Below are 18,773 nucleotides of genomic sequence, written 5' to 3'. Positions count from 1 at the left end.
AATTCCAATTCTTTGCCACAACAAAGAGAGCTGCTATAAATATATTTGTACATATAGATACTTTTCTTTTTTTTTTTGTTTTTTGGTGAGGCAATTGGGTTTAAGTGACTTCCCTAGGGTCACATAGCTAGTAAGTGTCAAGTGTCTAAGCCCAGATTCGAACTCAGGACCTCCTGAATGCAGGGCTGGTGCTCTATCCACTGCACCACCTAGCTGCCCCCCCCTTTTCTCTTTTTGTATTATCTCTTTGGTATACAGACCTAGTAGTGGTATTACGGGGTCAAAAGGTATGCACAGACCCATAGCCCTTTGGACATGTTTCCAAATTGCTCTCCAGAATTGTTGGATCAGTTCACAATGTCACCAACAATGTATGTGTTCCAATTTTTTCACAGCTTCTCCAACATTTATTATTTTCCTTTTTTGTCATATTAGTCAATCTGATAGGTGTGAGGTGGAACCTCAGAGTTGTTTTAATTTGCATCTCTCTAATCACTAGTGATTTAGACCATTTTTTCATATGGAAATAGATAGCTTTGATTTCTTCATCTGAAAACTGCCTGTTCATATCCTTTGACCATTGGGGAATTACTTTCATTCTTATAAATTTGATTTAGTTCCCTATATATATGAGAAATGAAGCCTTTATCAGAAACACTGGCTTTACAAATTGTTTCTCAGCTTTCTGCTTCCCTTATAATTGTGACTGCATTGCTTCTGTTTGCACAAACCCTTTTTAATTTAATGTAATCAAAATAATCCATTTTGCATTTCATATTATTCTCTATCACTTGTTTGTTCATAAAGCCACAGAGATTTTGTAAAAGTGGAAAAGAACCTATTTAATATGAGCATATATACATACACACCTATGTATTTTCTATCCATATATCTGTTTCTGTTAGGTTGTTTCAGTTGTGTCCAGCTCTTTGTGACCCCACTTGTTTTAATTTTGCAAAGATATTGGAGTGTTTTACCACTTCCTTCTCCAGCTCATTTTACAGAGGAAGAATTAAGGTAAACAGGGTTAAATAACTTATCCACAGTCACTAGTTACTAAATGTCTGAGGTCATATTTGAACTCGGGAAAAAGTCTCCGGTCTCCAGGCCAGCATTCTAGCCACTGAGCCACCTAGCTGGCCATTGTTGTATCTAGATCTGTTCATATTCCAAGAGGCACATTGATCAGGGTTAAATGACCTTCTAGTAAAGCACTGGGTACTCTACCCATAAGACACCTGACATAATGGTACATGTTTGCATGTGTATATGTATGTATGCATGTGTATATGTATACATGCATCCATATGTGTGTATACTCCTAGACATAACAAGGATAAGCCTTTAAGGCAGCTGTGAGCCAAGTCAAGGCAGAGTCACACTCCTATGGAATATTTGTATTCCATAAAACTCCCATGTTTTATAGGTGATGTACTTCCTGCTTCATTACACAGTCATGCCACACTGAGCATTGTTCCTTTTGAAAAGAAGTTAAGTTTATGAAAGTGGTTCCTCATGCTGGCTGCATGTAATACCCAGATGTTCTTTTTTTTTCTTTCTTTTTGCAGGGCAATGAGGGCTAAGTGACTTGCCCAGGGTCACATAGCTAGTAAGTGTCAAGTGTCTGAGGTAAGATTTGAACTCAGGTCCTCCTGAATCCAGGGCCAGCACTTTATCCACTGTACCACCTAGCTGCCCCCTGGCTGCATATAATATCAAGGGTCTGACATCCATAATATGGTGACACAAGGCCTTGAACTTTGCACTACACTATTGTTACAGTGAATAAATCAGAAGGGGTTGCTCTGATGGGAAGGGGACTGATTACTCAGTAGCCCCAAGTGTATTCCTTTTGGATGAGTATAAAAGCTCAGAGTGTCTTTGTGGAGTGGAAGAGGGATTCATTGGGATGTTTTCACTGCCCATGTAGAGTTAGCAGCTTCAAGTGTTTTTCTCTTCCAGTAGTGCCTAGGTGGGTGGAGTCCAAACCAAGGAATGGTATTATGGGATGGAATATATGTATCTCTGTAGGAAGAGGAACTCAAGGAATGGTGGGGGATAATATTCCCAGTTTCCTTGTGAAGACAGTCAAAACCATGGGGTTGTACTGGATCAGTACATTTGGATCTGGTACAAAAGTGGTGTAAAAAAGTTAATTATACATAACTATAACTAACCTGGAAAAATTATATATAATTGGATTTATGAAAAATTATGATTATGTGAAAAATGAAAAATTTAGAAAAATTATAATTGGGCCGTAAGTCCCTTCATGGTCGCCATTAAAATGTGAGAATATTTTTGGTGACTAGCCTAATTTGGGGGGGCTAATCTGACTGGAGGACTAATCTGGGGACTTGTGACTAACTGGCTATCTGACTGTGTTTAATTTAATGTGGGCCATTTATAAAGTTCCACCACACTGCTCCACTCCCAAATTGATAAACTAAAGATTAAGAAGCCTCTTAACTAAATAATCCAAGCAGAGTTTATTTATGAGATACTGTTGAAAATTAAGAATACAGGAAAATAAAATGTACAATCTGACTGCTTTCCTGTGGTCTCTTTCCACTGCATCTCTTTCCCACCTGCTGCACTTCGAACTTCTTGAATACAATAAGGGCCTTAGCCGCGTCCAGCCTCAGGGCACGTTACACTTTCCCTGGTTTGTATTAAGGCCTGTAACCTTGTCAGCCCCGTCTCTCCTTTTCCAAAAGAACTCTCCTCCATCCTTGTCCATGCTTCCCTCTAGTCACACCCTCTTTCTTGTCTATCTAGTCCGTCATCCTCTAGTCAGCCTATCTAGTCCTTTTGTCTCTCTATCTACTCTGTCCTCGCTCCTTCTTTTTTTCTCCTGTCTAACTCCCAGGTTTATATATACCTTTTCTTCTCTCCACTCAAATCTCGGGGCTTCCTGTGCCCCCACAGACCAAGCTAATCTGCCAGTCAGGGCTGCAGCTGGGGCTGGGGGGATGCTCTAGCATCACGTGCCTCACCAGAACTCAGCCTGCACAAGCCCAGTATCTCTAGCATCCCTCCACTCAGGTCGAAGGGAGCTGGGGCTTTTTTCCCCAGCTGTTTGACCTGGAGTCTTGTACAGCCCATGGGGCTTTTTCACTCAGCTGAAGCTGAGGAGGAGGGGGAGAGACCCTGAGGGCCTAAGGCTTTCTAATCTCAGCCTAAAGGTAGGGTCCCCAAATCAAAATAAATTTCCACAGTGGGAGCCACTGGGAAGAAAGCACACTGCTATTTATCATTTCAGGGCTAGTGTCCTCTCTATTTTCTGCATTGTCTGTGAGACAAAATAAACTGTCATGTAACCTGATAAATCTTTTTGTTACCTTGATTGCTCTTGTAGGAGCTGGGGAATCCTATTAGTGACAACTATGAAAATGTATGCAAGATCTATAGTCTGAGATTTCCCAGAATAAACTCTGGGTGAGGTCAATGTGAGTCAAAAGGAAAGGCAACTTCTGGAGGTGGCTTCTACGTTTGGACTCATTCAACTTGAGCTCAAAGCTTGGGGTGCTGGCTCACAGGTGGCATGTGTATGTATTGAAGGTAATACTAAAAAATGTGCCTCTTTTATTTCCTATCTGTGCTGTGTCTGGAATCAGGAAAAGCTGAATTCAAAACTGACCTCAGTCACTTATTTGCCTCTGTAACCCTGGGCAAATAACTTAAGCATAGTTTGCCTCAGTTTCCTCAACAGTGACTACATCTCAGGGCTGTTGTGAGGATAAAATGAGATATTTGTAAAACAACAACAACAACAACACTTAGCAAAGTGCCTGGCACATAGTAGGTGCTTTATAAGTGCTTATTTCCCTGTTCCTCTTCCTATTATGCTACAACATAGTATGAGTACTTATCTCCTGTCCCAGTCCCAGCTCTAGGTCCCCAAAATAAAAAAGAAAGGAGGATTTGTGAGGGTGGGATGGGGAAGAGGGAGTGGATGAGTCTATAAATGGAGCAGCTGAAGTTTAATACATTTTCTAAAAAGTCTCAGCTCTAGTTACATTTCTTTTTTGTGAGACAATCGGGGTTAAGTGACTTGCCCGGGGTCACACAGGTAGTCAGTGTCAAGTGTCTGAGGCTGGATTTGAACTCAGGTCCTCCTGACTTCAGAGCCAGTACTTTATCCACTGTGCCACCTCGCTGTCCCTCTTGTTACATTTCAATGATGTCCTGGGATCCCTTTTGTAACTTTTTTTCCTTTATAAAAATAAAAGTAAAAAACCTTTTTTTTTTTCCCTAGTAGCTACAGTGAAAACCTAAAGCAAGGTCCTGTACTTGTGTCAGAGACATCAGGGAAGTGGAGACTTCATCCTTTCCACAGGAGTGGAAGGGCATCAAACATGTCTCCCTATGTGCTTTCTTGATTTCACTGCTCATTTTAGTGAAAGTATGTGAATCTGTCATATGTACATTGGATCACAAAGTTAGAGATGCATAGGATCTTAAAGGTCATCTAAACATACAATCATTGATTTAACACTGGACCTTAGAAGCTACTGAATACAAACCTCTCATTTTACAGATCAGGAAACTGAATATTATGGAGATCAAATGAGTTTCAAAAGGTAACAAAGGAAGTAAACATCAGAAAAGGGATTTGAACCTTGCTCTTTGAATTCCAGGGTCAATTTTTTTCCTCTCAAATGTACCAGGCTGCATCCTCCTCATTGTGGCTTAGAGATGATTCTGGGTTCTAAAAGCCTCTATGAGATGAGCATGAATTCTGGTAGTTTTTACCAAGCAAAGAATGATCTTTGGATTGACACATATACATGCTGATCTCTGTCTGTGTATGTGTCAACCAAAAGATCATTCTGACTAAGTTCCAAGAAGCTTAACCTGTTAGACTTCAAAGTAATGCATTTTCCAACCGGCAATTCAGGAAAACCTTCCAGTAAGGTTTTGGGGGATTTGTGGTTTTCTCCAGGGGACAGAATATTCACAATGAAGAAATCTCTGATTCCTGAAGTCTTGAGGGATATGAATTTGTGTTGGAAGTATCAGATCGAGGAAGGATTTATATTGACAAACACCCCTACTGTCTCTTCTTCCTCTTTGAACCTCCCCCTTCTCTCCTAGTTTCCATTTGGGATTGCTGGCAGGATGGGTCTTCAGGAAAGATAGAGTTTATTTGACTTGGAATCATGCAATCCTCACCCTAGAGCCGGACTACATTAAAAAAGAATGGGGCAGATGGCCTGACCCACTCAAAGCAGGAGATGGAATAATGGGAGGAAGTAGATGGAAAAAGGCATTGTGGACAGAAGCAAAATAGGAGTTTACAGGGTAGGAGCAAAAACGCTGAGCAGAAGGCTAAGAGGGTTGGAAATGAATATTCATATCAGTAGCAAAAAATGAGAAAAAGCATTAGGGATGGGGATATGGAATCCTTCTTTGGAAGGATAAATGAGAACTAGATACTTGGAGAGGGAGATTTTCAATCAACTAAGGAATATTTCTTGAGTGCCCACTCCAGCATCTCTCCAGCATCATTGGGGATGCACATAAGAAATGTAAAAATGAGAACAGTTGGAGTTCCTACATAAGGTGATATGACAAAACTGGAGAGCTATATTCCAGGTAGGAAGTTAGCATCAGGTGGACACAAGGTATTTGAATTTCCATACGAAACCTGTCCTGTCTCAAACCTAGGTCCAGCCTGCGTGCAGTCAAAGTTCAAGGGAGGGGAGGGAGAGCCAGTACTTCCAGATCTTCCTCCCAAATGTAACTCGCCCCTCCACCCCCTTCCTCTTTCCCCTATTTTGGAATCCAGTATAGGTCGGCCAGGGTTATATATGCTCCGCACTAAAGCACAGGCCTGGACCCTCTGGGTGACAGGGTCACAAGTTGATGAGCCTTGGGACGAGTCTGAGACGCTTCATCTTGAGATAGGGTGAGAATCAGTCTCGGCGCCCGGGAAGCTGGACTCAGCTGCGAGAGGGAGAGGAAGAATTAGGGAAGAGGAAGGCAGAGGCCCCGCAGGGGCTGGCGCGCTAGCGCTGCGGGACTGGTGGGGCAGCGGGGCGCGGCCCTGCCTCCCTCTCTGAAACTGTCGCTTGGATGCGGGCACGCTGCAGCCGCAGCGGGAGGAGGAGGAGAGGAGAAGAGAGGACAGGAGAGGAGGAGGAGGAGGAGGAGGAGGAGGAGGAGGAGGAGGAGGAGGAGGAGGAGGAGAGGAGGCGGCGGCAGCAGCCGTGGCGCTCTGTGCAGTTCGCATCTTCGCACAAAACAGGTCGTGGGATGGCTCAGGCTCCAGCTCCAGCTCGGGGAGGCGGGGAGGGGCCGGCCCTGAAACAGATAAATCCTCAGCGGGCAGCATAAGGGATCGCACCATGGAGGACTGGCCTGGACCCAGGCGCTGGGAGGAGGCAGCCCCTGGGAGGGAGGAGGAGGTGCAGGAGAAGGAGCTGTAGGGGCCGCCCGCCCACCATCCCTCAGCATCTCTTGCTCTCCCTCTTTAGTGGGCGAGAGCCACAGAGGCCAAGGCCGAGCCCATGGCGGGGTAAGTGAAGCTTCCCCAGCCACAGCCTTGCTGGGAGAGGGAGGGGAAGAGGGAGAAGGAATAAGAAAAGGAAGAGGAGGAGGAAGAAGAGAAAGAGAAAGAGAAGGGGCAGGGGGAGGAAGAGGAAAAGAAGGAGGAGGAGCAGGAGGAAGAAGAGGAGGAGGAGGAGGAGGAGGAGGAGGAGGAGGAGGAGGAGGAGGAGGAGGAGGAGGAGGAGGAGGAGGAGGAGGAAGAGTATTAAGAAGAAGCCGAGCTGCCGCGCCTCCAGGGGCGCCAGGCTCCTAGATGGCGAACGGCAGCGAGCTGGCAGAAGCCGGCAGCCCGGCCCCAAGCAGCGGCGCGGGCGGCGCGGGCGGCGGGGGCGGCGGGAGCGGCGGCCCGGCCGCCCTGGGCCTCAAGCTAGCCTCGCTCAGCCTCATCCTGTGCATCAGCCTGGCCGGCAACGTGCTCTTCGTGCTGCTCATCCTCCGGGACCGCCACCTGCACCGGGCGCCCTACTACCTGCTGCTCGACCTGTGCCTGGCCGACGGGCTACGCTCGCTAGCCTGCTTCCCGGCCGTGCTGCTGTCTGTGCGGCGGGGCGCGGGCGCCGTTGGGGGGGCGCCGCCGCCCGGCGCGCTGGGCTGCAAGCTGCTCGCCTTCCTAGCGGTGCTCTTCTGCTTCCACGCCGCCTTCCTGCTGCTGGGCGTGGGCGTCACCCGCTACCTGGCCATCGCCCACCACCGCTTCTATGCCAAGCGCCTGACAGGTTGGCCGTGCGCCGCGGTGGTGTGCGTGGCGTGGGTGCTAGCCCTGGCCATGGCCTTCCCGCCCGTACTGGACGTGGGCACCTACCGCTTCGTCCGGGAGGAGGCGCAGTGCACCTTCGAGCACCGCCACGTCGGGGCCAACGATACGCTGGGCTTCATGCTCATGCTGGCCGCCGTGGTGGGCGCCACCCACCTGGTCTACCTTCGCTTGCTCTTCTTCATCTACGACCGCCGAAAGATGAAGCCGGCCCAGCTGGTGCCCGCCGTCAGCCAGAACTGGACCTTCCACGGGCCCGGCGCCACCGGCCAGGCGGCCGCCAACTGGACAGCGGGTTTCGGCAGGGGACCAACGCCGCCCACGCTGGTGGGCATCCGCCCGGGACCCGGGGGGCAGGCCCGGCGCCTCCTTGTGCTGGAGGAGTTCAAGACGGAGAAGAGGCTTTGCAAGATGTTTTATATGATCACTCTCCTCTTCCTCCTCCTCTGGGGCCCCTACATCGTGGCCTGCTACCTAAGGGTTTTCATCAAGGCCGGAGCTGTGCCCCAGGGCTACCTGACCACCTCCGTGTGGCTCACCTTTGCCCAGGCCGGCGTGAACCCCATCTTGTGTTTCATCTTTAATAAGGAGCTGCGCGTCTGCTTCCGAGCCCATTTCCCCTGCGGCCAAAGCCCCCAGACCACCCAGGGGACCCTTCTATGCGATTTGAAAAGCATTGGCATATAAGAGCGCCCATGACCATCTGCCCTTGCCCCTCCCCTCCGTCACGGGATGTTTTCTTTTTACCCCAGGAGGAAAAAAAAATCTCATTTCTGCCACCTTTCTAGGTTGTCTTCCAAACCAGACTGTAAATGGGGACAGAATCTACATTTAGACTGGCGAGAAGTAATTTTTGTGAATTGGTATTTGCTTTTGAATAAGGCACCTCCCCCTCTCCCCTTTTCCTAACAGTCTTGGCTACATTTATCTTCTAAAGTAAATTTTTGATCTGGACAATAGACCCCGCGGTGTTTTGTACAGTACTGACGTCTTTTTTTTTAAGCCTAAACTAATTTTATTCGTGCAAGGCCAAGACCAATTTTCTACAGAAGCTATTTTTGACAACCTCAAGTGGTATTATATGTTGAAGTGAAGTAAAAGAGAATTCAACTTTTAACGATTTCACGGGTTAGATTTCTTGAGGGTCTTCTGTTAGATCCAGGCGACAGGGGAAAAAAAAATATTAAAACTGAAGTTGCTGGTTCAACAACTGCTCCTGATATTGTAGATATTGTAGCAGTAACTGGGTGTGAGGATATCTATTGCACTATTCCTTTGGAAACAAGTAAGAACTTTGTGAGAAACTGGATTTAAAATTGGAGAGTTAAAGTTTAATTCAGCAGCTGTAATGCAGTAATTTTTAGGCAGTGGACTTTCCTAACTTCATAAACAAAGTTATAACACTTCTGGAAAATACTTGTAAAACACGACTGTTTTCTATATTAAAATGACTGTTTTCTATATAACAGAGATAACATTTCTGTACAATCATAACTTTTAAAATAGTAAAAAAAAGTGTTCTGATTAATTGTGTAAAGAAAATGTTGCATGTTTTTATATACTGAATACAAGTTACTGGCTGGTATAGCATTGTCAAGCACAGAGTATTATTTAAAATTGCTTTAAGTATTTTTGACAATAAAAAATAGCTGAAATAATTTTATGGAAACAGTTTGCACATTGAATAGCTTAGGTTCACTCCCCCCTTCCTGTTTTATGCAACTATTTCCATTTGGTAAATTGCTCTTCTGTTAATAATATGAATGGATGGATAATTATGGTATACTACTTTTGAGAGACAAAGTGTTTCCTTTAAATGTTTGCCAGGTTAAATTGTGCTGTTATACTGATTGTTATTTTAAATTAATAATGAGAACTATAGTTTTAAAGAATGCTTCTTTGTAAGACGTAATCTTAAAATGAAATATGAAAGTCTCTAAGTGCTGTCTATTATTTTTGTTTTACAATGCTCCATTTTTATTAACAGAACTTCCATTTAAAAATTTATATCTGTATTTCTCATTTGCATTAGACAAACTGAAATATACCAATATTTTTATCCTTGAGTGAACTCTTTTATTAACATTAGTTTCCAGGAAGACACTAACATTTGTTTCAAGGCTAGCAATGTTACATCCCTGGAGGTATGTTGTCACGTTGCAACTTTTTAAAAATTTTGATCTGTGGCACATCAATTCATTTAATGAAATCTCAGTTCTGGATATCAGGAAAGACTTGGCATTAAGAAGGCAGGAGACTCAGCTTCTAGTTATAGCTTTGACAATAACTTGTTATGGGGTCCGGGACAAGTCACTTCTCCTGGCCACGTGTCAGTTTAATTATCTCTAAAATAAGGAGAAAACAATGCTATCTAAAGTCCCTTCTGGTTATAGTTTTCTATGATTTTGCTATGTGTAAACTACCGTTGCTGGTAGTAAATAACACTTGGTCATTGTCCTCTAGGAGTCTGCCAAATAAAGATCAGTTAAAAGAGAAAAAAAAAAACCTATTTCATAGAACTTTTCTCAACCCGACATTTATAAATGCTTACTACATGCCAAAACCTCTGTAAAACCATTTATGTAGTAAGTACAGAATATTTTAATATGTATCTGTATTTCAATATCTGTATATGATACATCTATAGAAATTGGTTCAATGATAGATAAATGAAGATAGATGGATAGATAGGTAGGAAGGTAGATAATGCCATTTAAGAGAAGATATTAAGTGCTATCAAAAATTTTTAGATCTGCTAGCTCTGACAATCAATGAACAAGCTTTTTATGAATGTTGGCTATATGCCCCAGGACTGACCTAAGCTGTTGGGAGATGGACATAAGGAGTTTCAATCTAGTTGAGGAGAAAAGATAGTGCACAATCAATATTAAGTAATATATTGTGCTGTCCTTCATGTAACAAGAGGGTTGGGGAAAGAGAGCTCACGGGGGTAGGGGTGGTGCTGATCAGAATAGCCTAGGAACACTACATGGAGAACCTTGGTACCAAAAGCTAATACTTGAAAGATAAGTATAGCTTGTCGAACTTTAGATAGGTAGGATACAGGAATCACTTCCCAAGTTGTAAATTACTGGCTAATTCTCAGAGCTTGCAGGTTTCAGGCCTTCTTAGTGTTTTTCATTTTCGTTTTTTGTTTGGTTTGGTTGGTTTTGTGGGGCACAATGAGGGTTTGGAGTGGACTGCCAGGGGTCACACAGCTAGTAAATGTCAAGTGTCTGAAGCCTGATTCGAATTTAGGTCCTCCTTAATCCAGGGCTGGTGCTTTATCTACTGCGCCCACCTAGGCTACCCCTTTAGGATTTTCTTTTTTAAGGAATATTTTTCTTAATGAGTTTATCCTGAAGGAAAATAAACGGGATGATATTTTCAGTGGCAAAGGATGGGAGCATGGGGAAATCTTTGAACCCTCCCTAAGAGTCTAATTGGACCAAAATTCTGACAAGCTTATTTGTACATAATACATGATGAGCTGTCAAGTCCTTTTAAACTTTACCTCCACAACATCTCTATCCATCCCTTGTCTCGACTAATATGGCCATAGCCCTATTCAAGGCCTTTCTCATCTTTTACTTAGATTATTACAATAAGCTTCTGATTGGATCCACTTCTTCCAGTCCTCCCCTTTCTAATCCAAACTTCCATATACCTGCCAAAATAAACTTTACTAAATCCAGGGTCTATGTCTTTCCACTGCTCCCAAAGTCTTCAGCTCTTTTGTGCCATGATCAAATACAAATTCCTCAAAATAGATTTAAAAGCCTTTCACAATCTGGTTCCATTCTCCATTTCCAGACTTCTTTTATACTCTTCGCCTTTATGTACTCTCCATTGCAGCTAAACTAGTTTTCTTTGTGTTTCTCAAATTATTGTTTTGCCTGTCTTACCTCTGGGCCTTTGTGAAGGTTGGTTCATTCCTGGAATGCATTCTTTTTCTCACCTGTATGAGTCCTTGGCTTTCTTCAGGTTCAGTTCAGGCAGACATCTGTTCTGGTCTCTGTCTGGTCCCCCTAATTGTCCATACTCACATCCTTCTCAAATAATTTTGCATTTATTTATTGTTTACAAATTGCATTCCCCAGTAGAAAGGTTAGCTCCATGAGGAGCACTCCTTGCACCTAACCTTACTCATATTAGGCACTTTAAAAAAAGTTGCTTGAATTTAATATATTGTTTCCCAAGCAATGGTAAATTAGAAGAAATTTGTGTAAATTTTACACATATGTTGTTGCTTAGTCATTCAGTTGTGTTTGACTCTTTGTGACCCCCTGCACCATACCATACCAGGCCCTTCTATCCTCTACTACCTCCCAGAGTCTGTCTAAGTTCATGTTCATTGTTTTCTATGACACTATCTCTCCATCTCATCTTTTGCTAGACTCTTTTCTTTTTGCCTTAATCTTTCCCAACATCAGGCTCCTTTCCAATGAGTCTTGTCTTCTCATTTTTGTGCAAAGGATTTCAGCTGCAGCATTTGACCTTCCAGTAGATAATTTGAATTCATTTCTTTAATTATTGACTGAGTTGATCTTTTTTGCTCTCCAAGGAACTCTTTTTTTTTTTAGTGAGGAAATTGTGGTTAAGTGACTTGCCCAGGGTCACACAGCTAGTAAGTGTTAAGTGTCTGAGGCCGGATTTGAACTCAGGTCCTCCTGACTCCAGGGCCAGTGCTCTATCCACTGTGCCACCTAGCTGCCCTCTCCAAGGAACTCTTAAGAATATTCTCTAGCACTACAATTCAAGAGTGTTGATTCTACAGCACTCAACTTTTCTTATAAGAAAAGTTAGACTTATAAGTCCAACTCTCACAACCATACATTGCTAGTGAAAAAAGCCATAGCTTTAGGAAATGACAAACAGGATGATCTCCAAAAAACCTGGAAAGACTAATGAACCATTGATGCATAGTGAAGTGAGCAGAATTGGAAGGACATTGTGCATAGTGACAGCAGTATTGTTCAATGAAGCAATTGTGAATGACTTAACTTACTCTCAGCAGTGCAACTGATCCAAGACAATCCCAGGGAACTAATGAGGAAGCTTACTATTCACCTCCATAGAAAGAACTGATAAAAAGAACACTTGTGGATTGTACATATATAACCTGGTTGCGATCTTGTGGAGGGGGGAGGAAAGGGAGGGAGAGAGGGAGAAAAATTTGGAACTCTAAATCTTATGAAAATAAACGTTTGAAACTACACCTTACATGTAACTGGAAAAAATAAATTAAATAAAAAAAAAGCCATAGCTTTGACTCTATAGACCTTTGTTGGCAAGGTGATGTCACTGCTTTTAATTGTCTGTCCATATTTGCCATAGTTTTTCCTTCCAAGGAGCAAGTGTCTTTTAATTTCATGGCTGCAGTCTCCATCTGCCTAGTGATCCTTGAACCCAAAAAGAGAAAATTGATGCTGCTTCTTATTCTCCATTTGCCAGGAAATAATGAGAACTGTTACCAAGATCTTAGGCTTTTTTATGTTAAGCTCACGCCAGCTTTTACACTCTCCTCTTCATCTCAATCAAGAGGCTTCTTAATTCTTCTTAACTTTCTAGGGCCATCAGAGAGGTATCATCTGCATATCTGAGATTGTTGATATTTCTCCCAACAACCTTCATTTCAGCTTTTGATTCGTGCAGCCTGGCATTTTACACGATGTACTCTGCATGAAAGTTAAATAAATAAGGTGATAATATATAGCCTTGTCATACTCCTTTTCAAATCTTAAACCAATGAAGACATAATATTTGCAATTATATATAGTCAGGATATGTTATCTAATTTTCCTACATATATGTTATTTAACATATATTCTTTTTTTTGAGACAATTGTGGTTAAGTGACTTGCCCAGGGTCACACAGCTAGTAAGTGTCAAGTGTCTGAGACTGAACTCAGGTCCTCCTGACGCCAGGGCCGGTGCTCTATCCATTGCACCACCTAGATGCCCCTAACATATAGTCTTTTAAGATAAACTATGTTTAGTTCATCTCTAAAAGTAGTGAAACTATAAACTCACCATTTAAAATTTTTCCTTTGCTGGATGCCTATCAGCTGGGCAATGGTTGAACAAGTTGTAGTATATGATTGTGATAGAATACTATTGTGCTACATGAAATGATGAGCAGTATGTTTTCAGAAAAACCTGGAAAGAGTTATATGAATTGATGCAAAGTGAAATGAGCAGAATCAGAACACTGTAGACAGTAAAAGCAATATTGTACAATGATCAATTTTGGATGACTTAGCTATTCTCAGCAATACAGTGTTTCAAAACAATTCTGAAAGATGTATGAAACATGTTATCCACCTCCAGAGAAAGAACTGATGGAGTCTGAATGCAGATTGAAGCATAGTTTTAAAAAATTATTTTTTGGTCTGTTTTCTCTTACAACATGGCTAGTATGGAAATATTTTGCATGACTGCACATGTATAATGTATATCAAATTGCTTGCCTTCTCAAGGAGGGGAAAGGGAATGAAGGGAGGGAGAGAATTTGGAACTTAAAATTAAAAACAAAGTTTAAAATTTTTGTTTACATGTAACAGAAAAATAAAATTTAAAAATTAAATGTAAAAAAAAAATCCCCCCTCCCTCTCAAAAAAGTCTGTTCCCATTTGTGGCACATCTTTCTTCCACTTTCACCATGTGACCAGAGCACTTCCTTTTCCAGGCATATATGTCTCTGATGATAGCCTTTATTATTCATCTTCTTGCAATTCTTTATTTTAAAAAATAAATTACATATTTTCTCTAAGATATACTTACACAAAATAGAATAAGGATTTCACTAGGAAATGTACATAAATGATTCTATACATTCAAGGCCATCTAAGCAAGACAATATTCCTGGAAGAACTGGAGGGACTGCTTTACCATCCAGGAGTCTACAGGGAGATTATAATTGCCACCCTTGAAGGACAGCAAGCAAGCATGGCATTAGCTCTGGGCTGGGCAGAGAACCAGGACTGTGGGTTGTTATAAAGTATAGGTTAGGCATTTTCCAGTCTCTATACTGACTTCTCAAATCTTCCCAAGAGTGTCATCAAGAGACTATATAGTACAGATTCAGAGAGGCCAATATTTTAAACCAAAAACATGCATGTTCTTGGTGTATTTATATTTAGTTCTCTATGTAAAATGGCCAGCTAGTAAGGTTCTCTTTTAAAGTACATCAAGTGGGGCAGCTAGGTGGCACAGTGGATAAAGCACCAGCCCTGAATTCAGGAGGATCTGAGTTCAAATTTGGCCTCAGACACTTGACACATACTAGCTCTGTGACCCTGGGCAAGTCACTTAACCCTCAATGACACCCCCCCCCCAATTAAGTACATCACGGTCTCAGAACTTATACAAGTCAGTGGAATGGAGAGAGATGTGGCATTGTTGGAGAAAGGAAGATGTTGAGAATTGGGTTTTTTTTTGTTCTCCCTCCCTCCTTCTCTCCTTCCCTGCCCCTTCCCTCCCTCTCTCTTTCCCTCCTTCCCTCCCTCCCTTGCTCCTTCCCTTCCTTCCTTCCTTTCTCTCTCCTCCTTCCTTCCTTTCTTTCTTTCTATCTTTCTTTCCAACTTTGGAGCACAAAACTACGGTCCTGCAATCTCTGTCTCTTCATTTATTTTAACACTTAACATGATCTTCGGTGTTATTCTGAAGCTTCTCATTGTCCCACAGATAGCTATCTGTAGTTTCAGTATCCAAAGGAGGAGGAGAGGGAGGTAATTAGAGTTTCTATAGTGCCTACTATGTGCTAGGCACTGTGCTAAGCACTTCACAAATATTATCTCATTTGAACAATGATCATAAAGATCATTAAACTTCAAGAGAGTAAGAAATGAAGAGTATAATCCAATACGACTCTCTTTTAATATTTTTTGTTAAAGCCCATTCAGTATTATCAACTGAATGTTCTCTTAGTCAATAAACATTCATTAAGTGCCTACTATGTGTCAGGAGCTGAGAACACATGGAAGGGCAAAATACAGTCCCTGCTCTCAACTAGCTCATAGTATAATGGAGGAGACAACTTTTACCTTATGCAAAAACATTGACTCAATTGACCAAGATTCCCCAGTTTCCACGGGTTTCAATCATTGACTTTGGGAGATACTATAGTGGAAGCACCAGGAACTTTAACATAAAAGCATATTTTTTTTCTTTTTAAAATATATCAAATTTTTTTCTTTTTCTAAAAATATTTTTATTTATTTCATTCACTATTTCCCAATTACATATCAAAATGTTAACATTCCTTTTCTATAATTCTGAGTTTTCAACTCTCCTCCTCTCTCCAGGCCTGCCCCTCTCCTTGAGAAGGCAAACAATTTTATATCAATTACATGTGAAGTCATGCAAGACATATTTCCATATGGGCCATGTTTCAAAAGAAAACAGACAAAAAAGGGGAAAAACATTCAAAAAGCAAGTTTCAATCTACTTTCAGAGTTCATCATTTCTCCCTCTGGAGGTTAATATAATTTTTGATTGTGGGTCCTTTGGAATTATCTTGGATCTTTGTCTTGGAGTAGCTAAGACTTTCACAGTTGATAATCCTTACAATGTTGCTGTTACTGGTGCTACTTCTCACTTCACTTTGCATGAGTTCATATAAGTCTTCCCAGTTTCTTTGAAACTATCCATTTCTTATAGCACAATGGTATTGTCACAATCATGTATGTCAACTTGTTCAGTCATTCCCTAATTGATGGGCATCCCCATAATGCCCAATTTTTTGTCACCACAAAAAAGAGCTGCTATTAATTTGTTTTGTTGTTGAGTTGTTTTCAGTCTTGTCTGACTCTCTATAACCCCATTTGGGGTTTTCTTGGAAGAGATACTGGAGTGGTTTGTCATTTCCTTCTCCCGCTCATTTTACAGATGCAGAACTAATTAACGGGATTAAGTGCCTTGCCCAGGGTCACACAGTCAGTCTGAAGCCAGATTTGAACCCAGTCCTCCTGACCCTGGAGCCAGTGCTCTATCCACTGTGCCATCTAGCTGCTATAAATATTTTTAGACAAATATGTTCTTTCCCCTTTGGCATCTCCTTGGGATTCAGATGTAGTGGTGCTATTGCTAGGTAAAAGGGTATGAACAATTTTATAACCATTCGGGTGTAGTTCCCAATTGTTCTCCAGAATATTTGATCAGTTCACAACTCTGCCAACAGTGTATCAGTGTCCCAATTTTTCCACATCTCCTTCAGCATTTGTCATTTTCCTTTTTTTGGTCATGTTAATCAGGCTTATAAGTGTGAGATGGTATCTTAGAATTGTTTTAATTTGCATTTCTCTAATCAGCAGTGATTTAGAGCATTTTTTTTTTCATGTGACTATTGATAGCTTACAGGAGCAGCTAGGTGATACAGTGAGTGGATAGAGCACTAGTCTTAGAAACAGGAAGACTCATCTTCATGAATTTAAATTCAGCTTCAGATTTTTAGTAGCTATGTGACCCTGGGCAAGTCACTTAACCCTGTTTGCCTCAGTTTTCCCATCTAGAAAATGAGCTCAAGAAGGAAATGTCAAATCACTCAACATCTTTCCCAAGAAAACCCTAAATGGGGCCACAAAGAATTAGATATAATTGAAACAACTGAACAACAACAAAAATTGATAGCTTTAATTTCTTCCGAAATCTGCCTGTTCATATCCTTTGACCATTTATCAATTGGGGAATGGCTCTTATTTTTATAAATTTGGCTCAGAGGAACTTGTATTTCCAATGAAAATATCCTACTTTGTTAGGAACCCTCACCTATGGCTCCTGTTAAGTAATTAACCTTTTGTGGCTCAGGAAAATTCATTTTACACGCAAAAAGGAAATTGGCCTCACTTATTACAATCTCTTTAATAAGTAGTTATTCTCTAAGGATCACCCTCCAAGCAGAATCAGAGGGAATGATTTCTGTACAGGATCTCTTAAGATCATCGCACTTCAGTTTGCTTGCCTATGGTAGAAAGATTATCTTTAACCTGGGGGATCCTTCCCCATACCATGACCTGGGCACACATCCACAGTGGTGGCATTAGGTCTTTTCTAGCCTCCAGATTTGCCCACTTCATTATTGTTATTATGTTTCAGCCTGATTATGTCTATAACACACCTCTCTGTTTCCCTTTTGGGATTCCACAACTTTAATTCTTTAGATAACTTATACTCTTTAGTAACTTATAGGATCATAGATCCAGAGCTGGAAGAGACTTCAAAGGCTAATCCCCTTATTTTACAAAGAAACTGAGGTCCAGTGAAATTAAATGACTTGCCAAGGTCACATACAAAAGTGTCAAAAGTAGGATCTGAGCTCTGGTGCTCTTGACTCCAGAATAAGTGATCTTTCCCTATGCTAAGTTGCTTCCCTTGCCTGCCTCAAAGCCATAGAATATTGCCAGAGGAATGTTGATGTTAGATTGATAAACCATTGTTGTGCTGAGGAGTTTGAGGCCTTTAAGAGCACTGTACAATTTTCCAAAATTTGTTCCCCCCTCCCCATTTTTTTCTTATTTAATTCTGGGTCGTGTTCATTGTCTATCTAATTTGTCCATCCAAACTATCAGGACCAGAGTCAGCTCCAGTCATTGTTCTTCCCATAGGAAAGTCTGCACAATTTATAGCCTGAATTCACTTTGTTATTCCTATGTGAAGATACTGAATTCTTTTGACTAATTATGAATTTAACCTAGAAGTCCTAGCAATGTTCAAGATTTAATGAAACCAGAACAAATATTATCAGTATTTTGCTGCCCTGGAGGTTAGTATATAATGGAGTGCTTGTTTTGGAGTGAGGAAGACTTGGGTCTGTGATCTCTAACATTAGCTCTGTGACCATAGGCAAGTCACTCAGTCTCTCAAACTGGATGCCCAATAGGCATTTTAGACTCAACAAGAAGAGAACCCATTTTACTTTCCCAAAAACACTCATTTCTTCTGAATGTCAAGGGTACTACCATTCTTTCAGTCATCTAGGTCTTCAAACCCAGTATAATCTTCAGCTCCTCACAACAAATTGTGTTATTTCTACCTTCACAACATTGCTTACATGTATTCCCTTCTCTCTCTACTCAGAAGGCCACCTCTTGTTTATGTCCTTATCATCTCTTAGCTGAACTTTTGGAATGGCCTCTAATTAGTCTCAAGTCTGTTTCCAGTTCAATCTTCTGCTGCCAAAATAGTTTTCCTAAAGCATAGATATGCCCATTTTATACCCTACCCCTCTCATTGAACTTAATGCCTCCCCATTACCTCTGAGATCAAATATAAACTCCTTAGCTTGGCATTCAAAGTTCTTCATAACTGGCCTTTTCCTACCTCAGTAAGATTCTTATATTTTTTTGATGTTGTGTCATTTCTGACCCCATCTGTGGTTTTCTTGGCAAAGATACTAGAGAGGTTTGTCATTTCCTTCTCGAGCTCATTTGAAAGATGAGGAAACTGAGGCAAACATGGTGAAGTGACT

General features: G+C 41.7%; 1 protein-coding gene across 1 annotated transcript; it reads left to right on the top strand.

Moving 5' to 3' along the window:
* The first annotated feature begins 6,751 nt into the window (after positions 1-6,751).
* On the top strand, positions 6,752-9,365 carry GPR27 (G protein-coupled receptor 27). Its single transcript, XM_043975033.1, has one exon. The coding sequence runs from the start codon at positions 6,806-6,808 to the stop codon at positions 7,991-7,993; it is 1,188 nt and encodes a 395-aa protein (XP_043830968.1). The 5' UTR covers positions 6,752-6,805; the 3' UTR covers positions 7,994-9,365.
* Positions 9,366-18,773: the final 9,408 nt, after the last annotated feature.

This window comes from Dromiciops gliroides, chromosome 1 (genome assembly GCF_019393635.1).
Source record: "Dromiciops gliroides isolate mDroGli1 chromosome 1, mDroGli1.pri, whole genome shotgun sequence".
In the NCBI taxonomy this organism is placed as follows: Eukaryota; Metazoa; Chordata; class Mammalia; order Microbiotheria; family Microbiotheriidae; genus Dromiciops; species Dromiciops gliroides.
The sequence above is the reverse complement of the archived record's forward strand: the minus strand, read 5'-3'. Positions and strand labels throughout refer to the sequence as shown.

Bases quoted from the DNA above. Each gene is read 5' to 3' on its own strand.
- GPR27 (XM_043975033.1), top strand. From the start codon at position 6,806: ATGGCGAACGGCAGCGAGCTGGCAGAAGCCGGCAGCCCGGCCCCAAGC.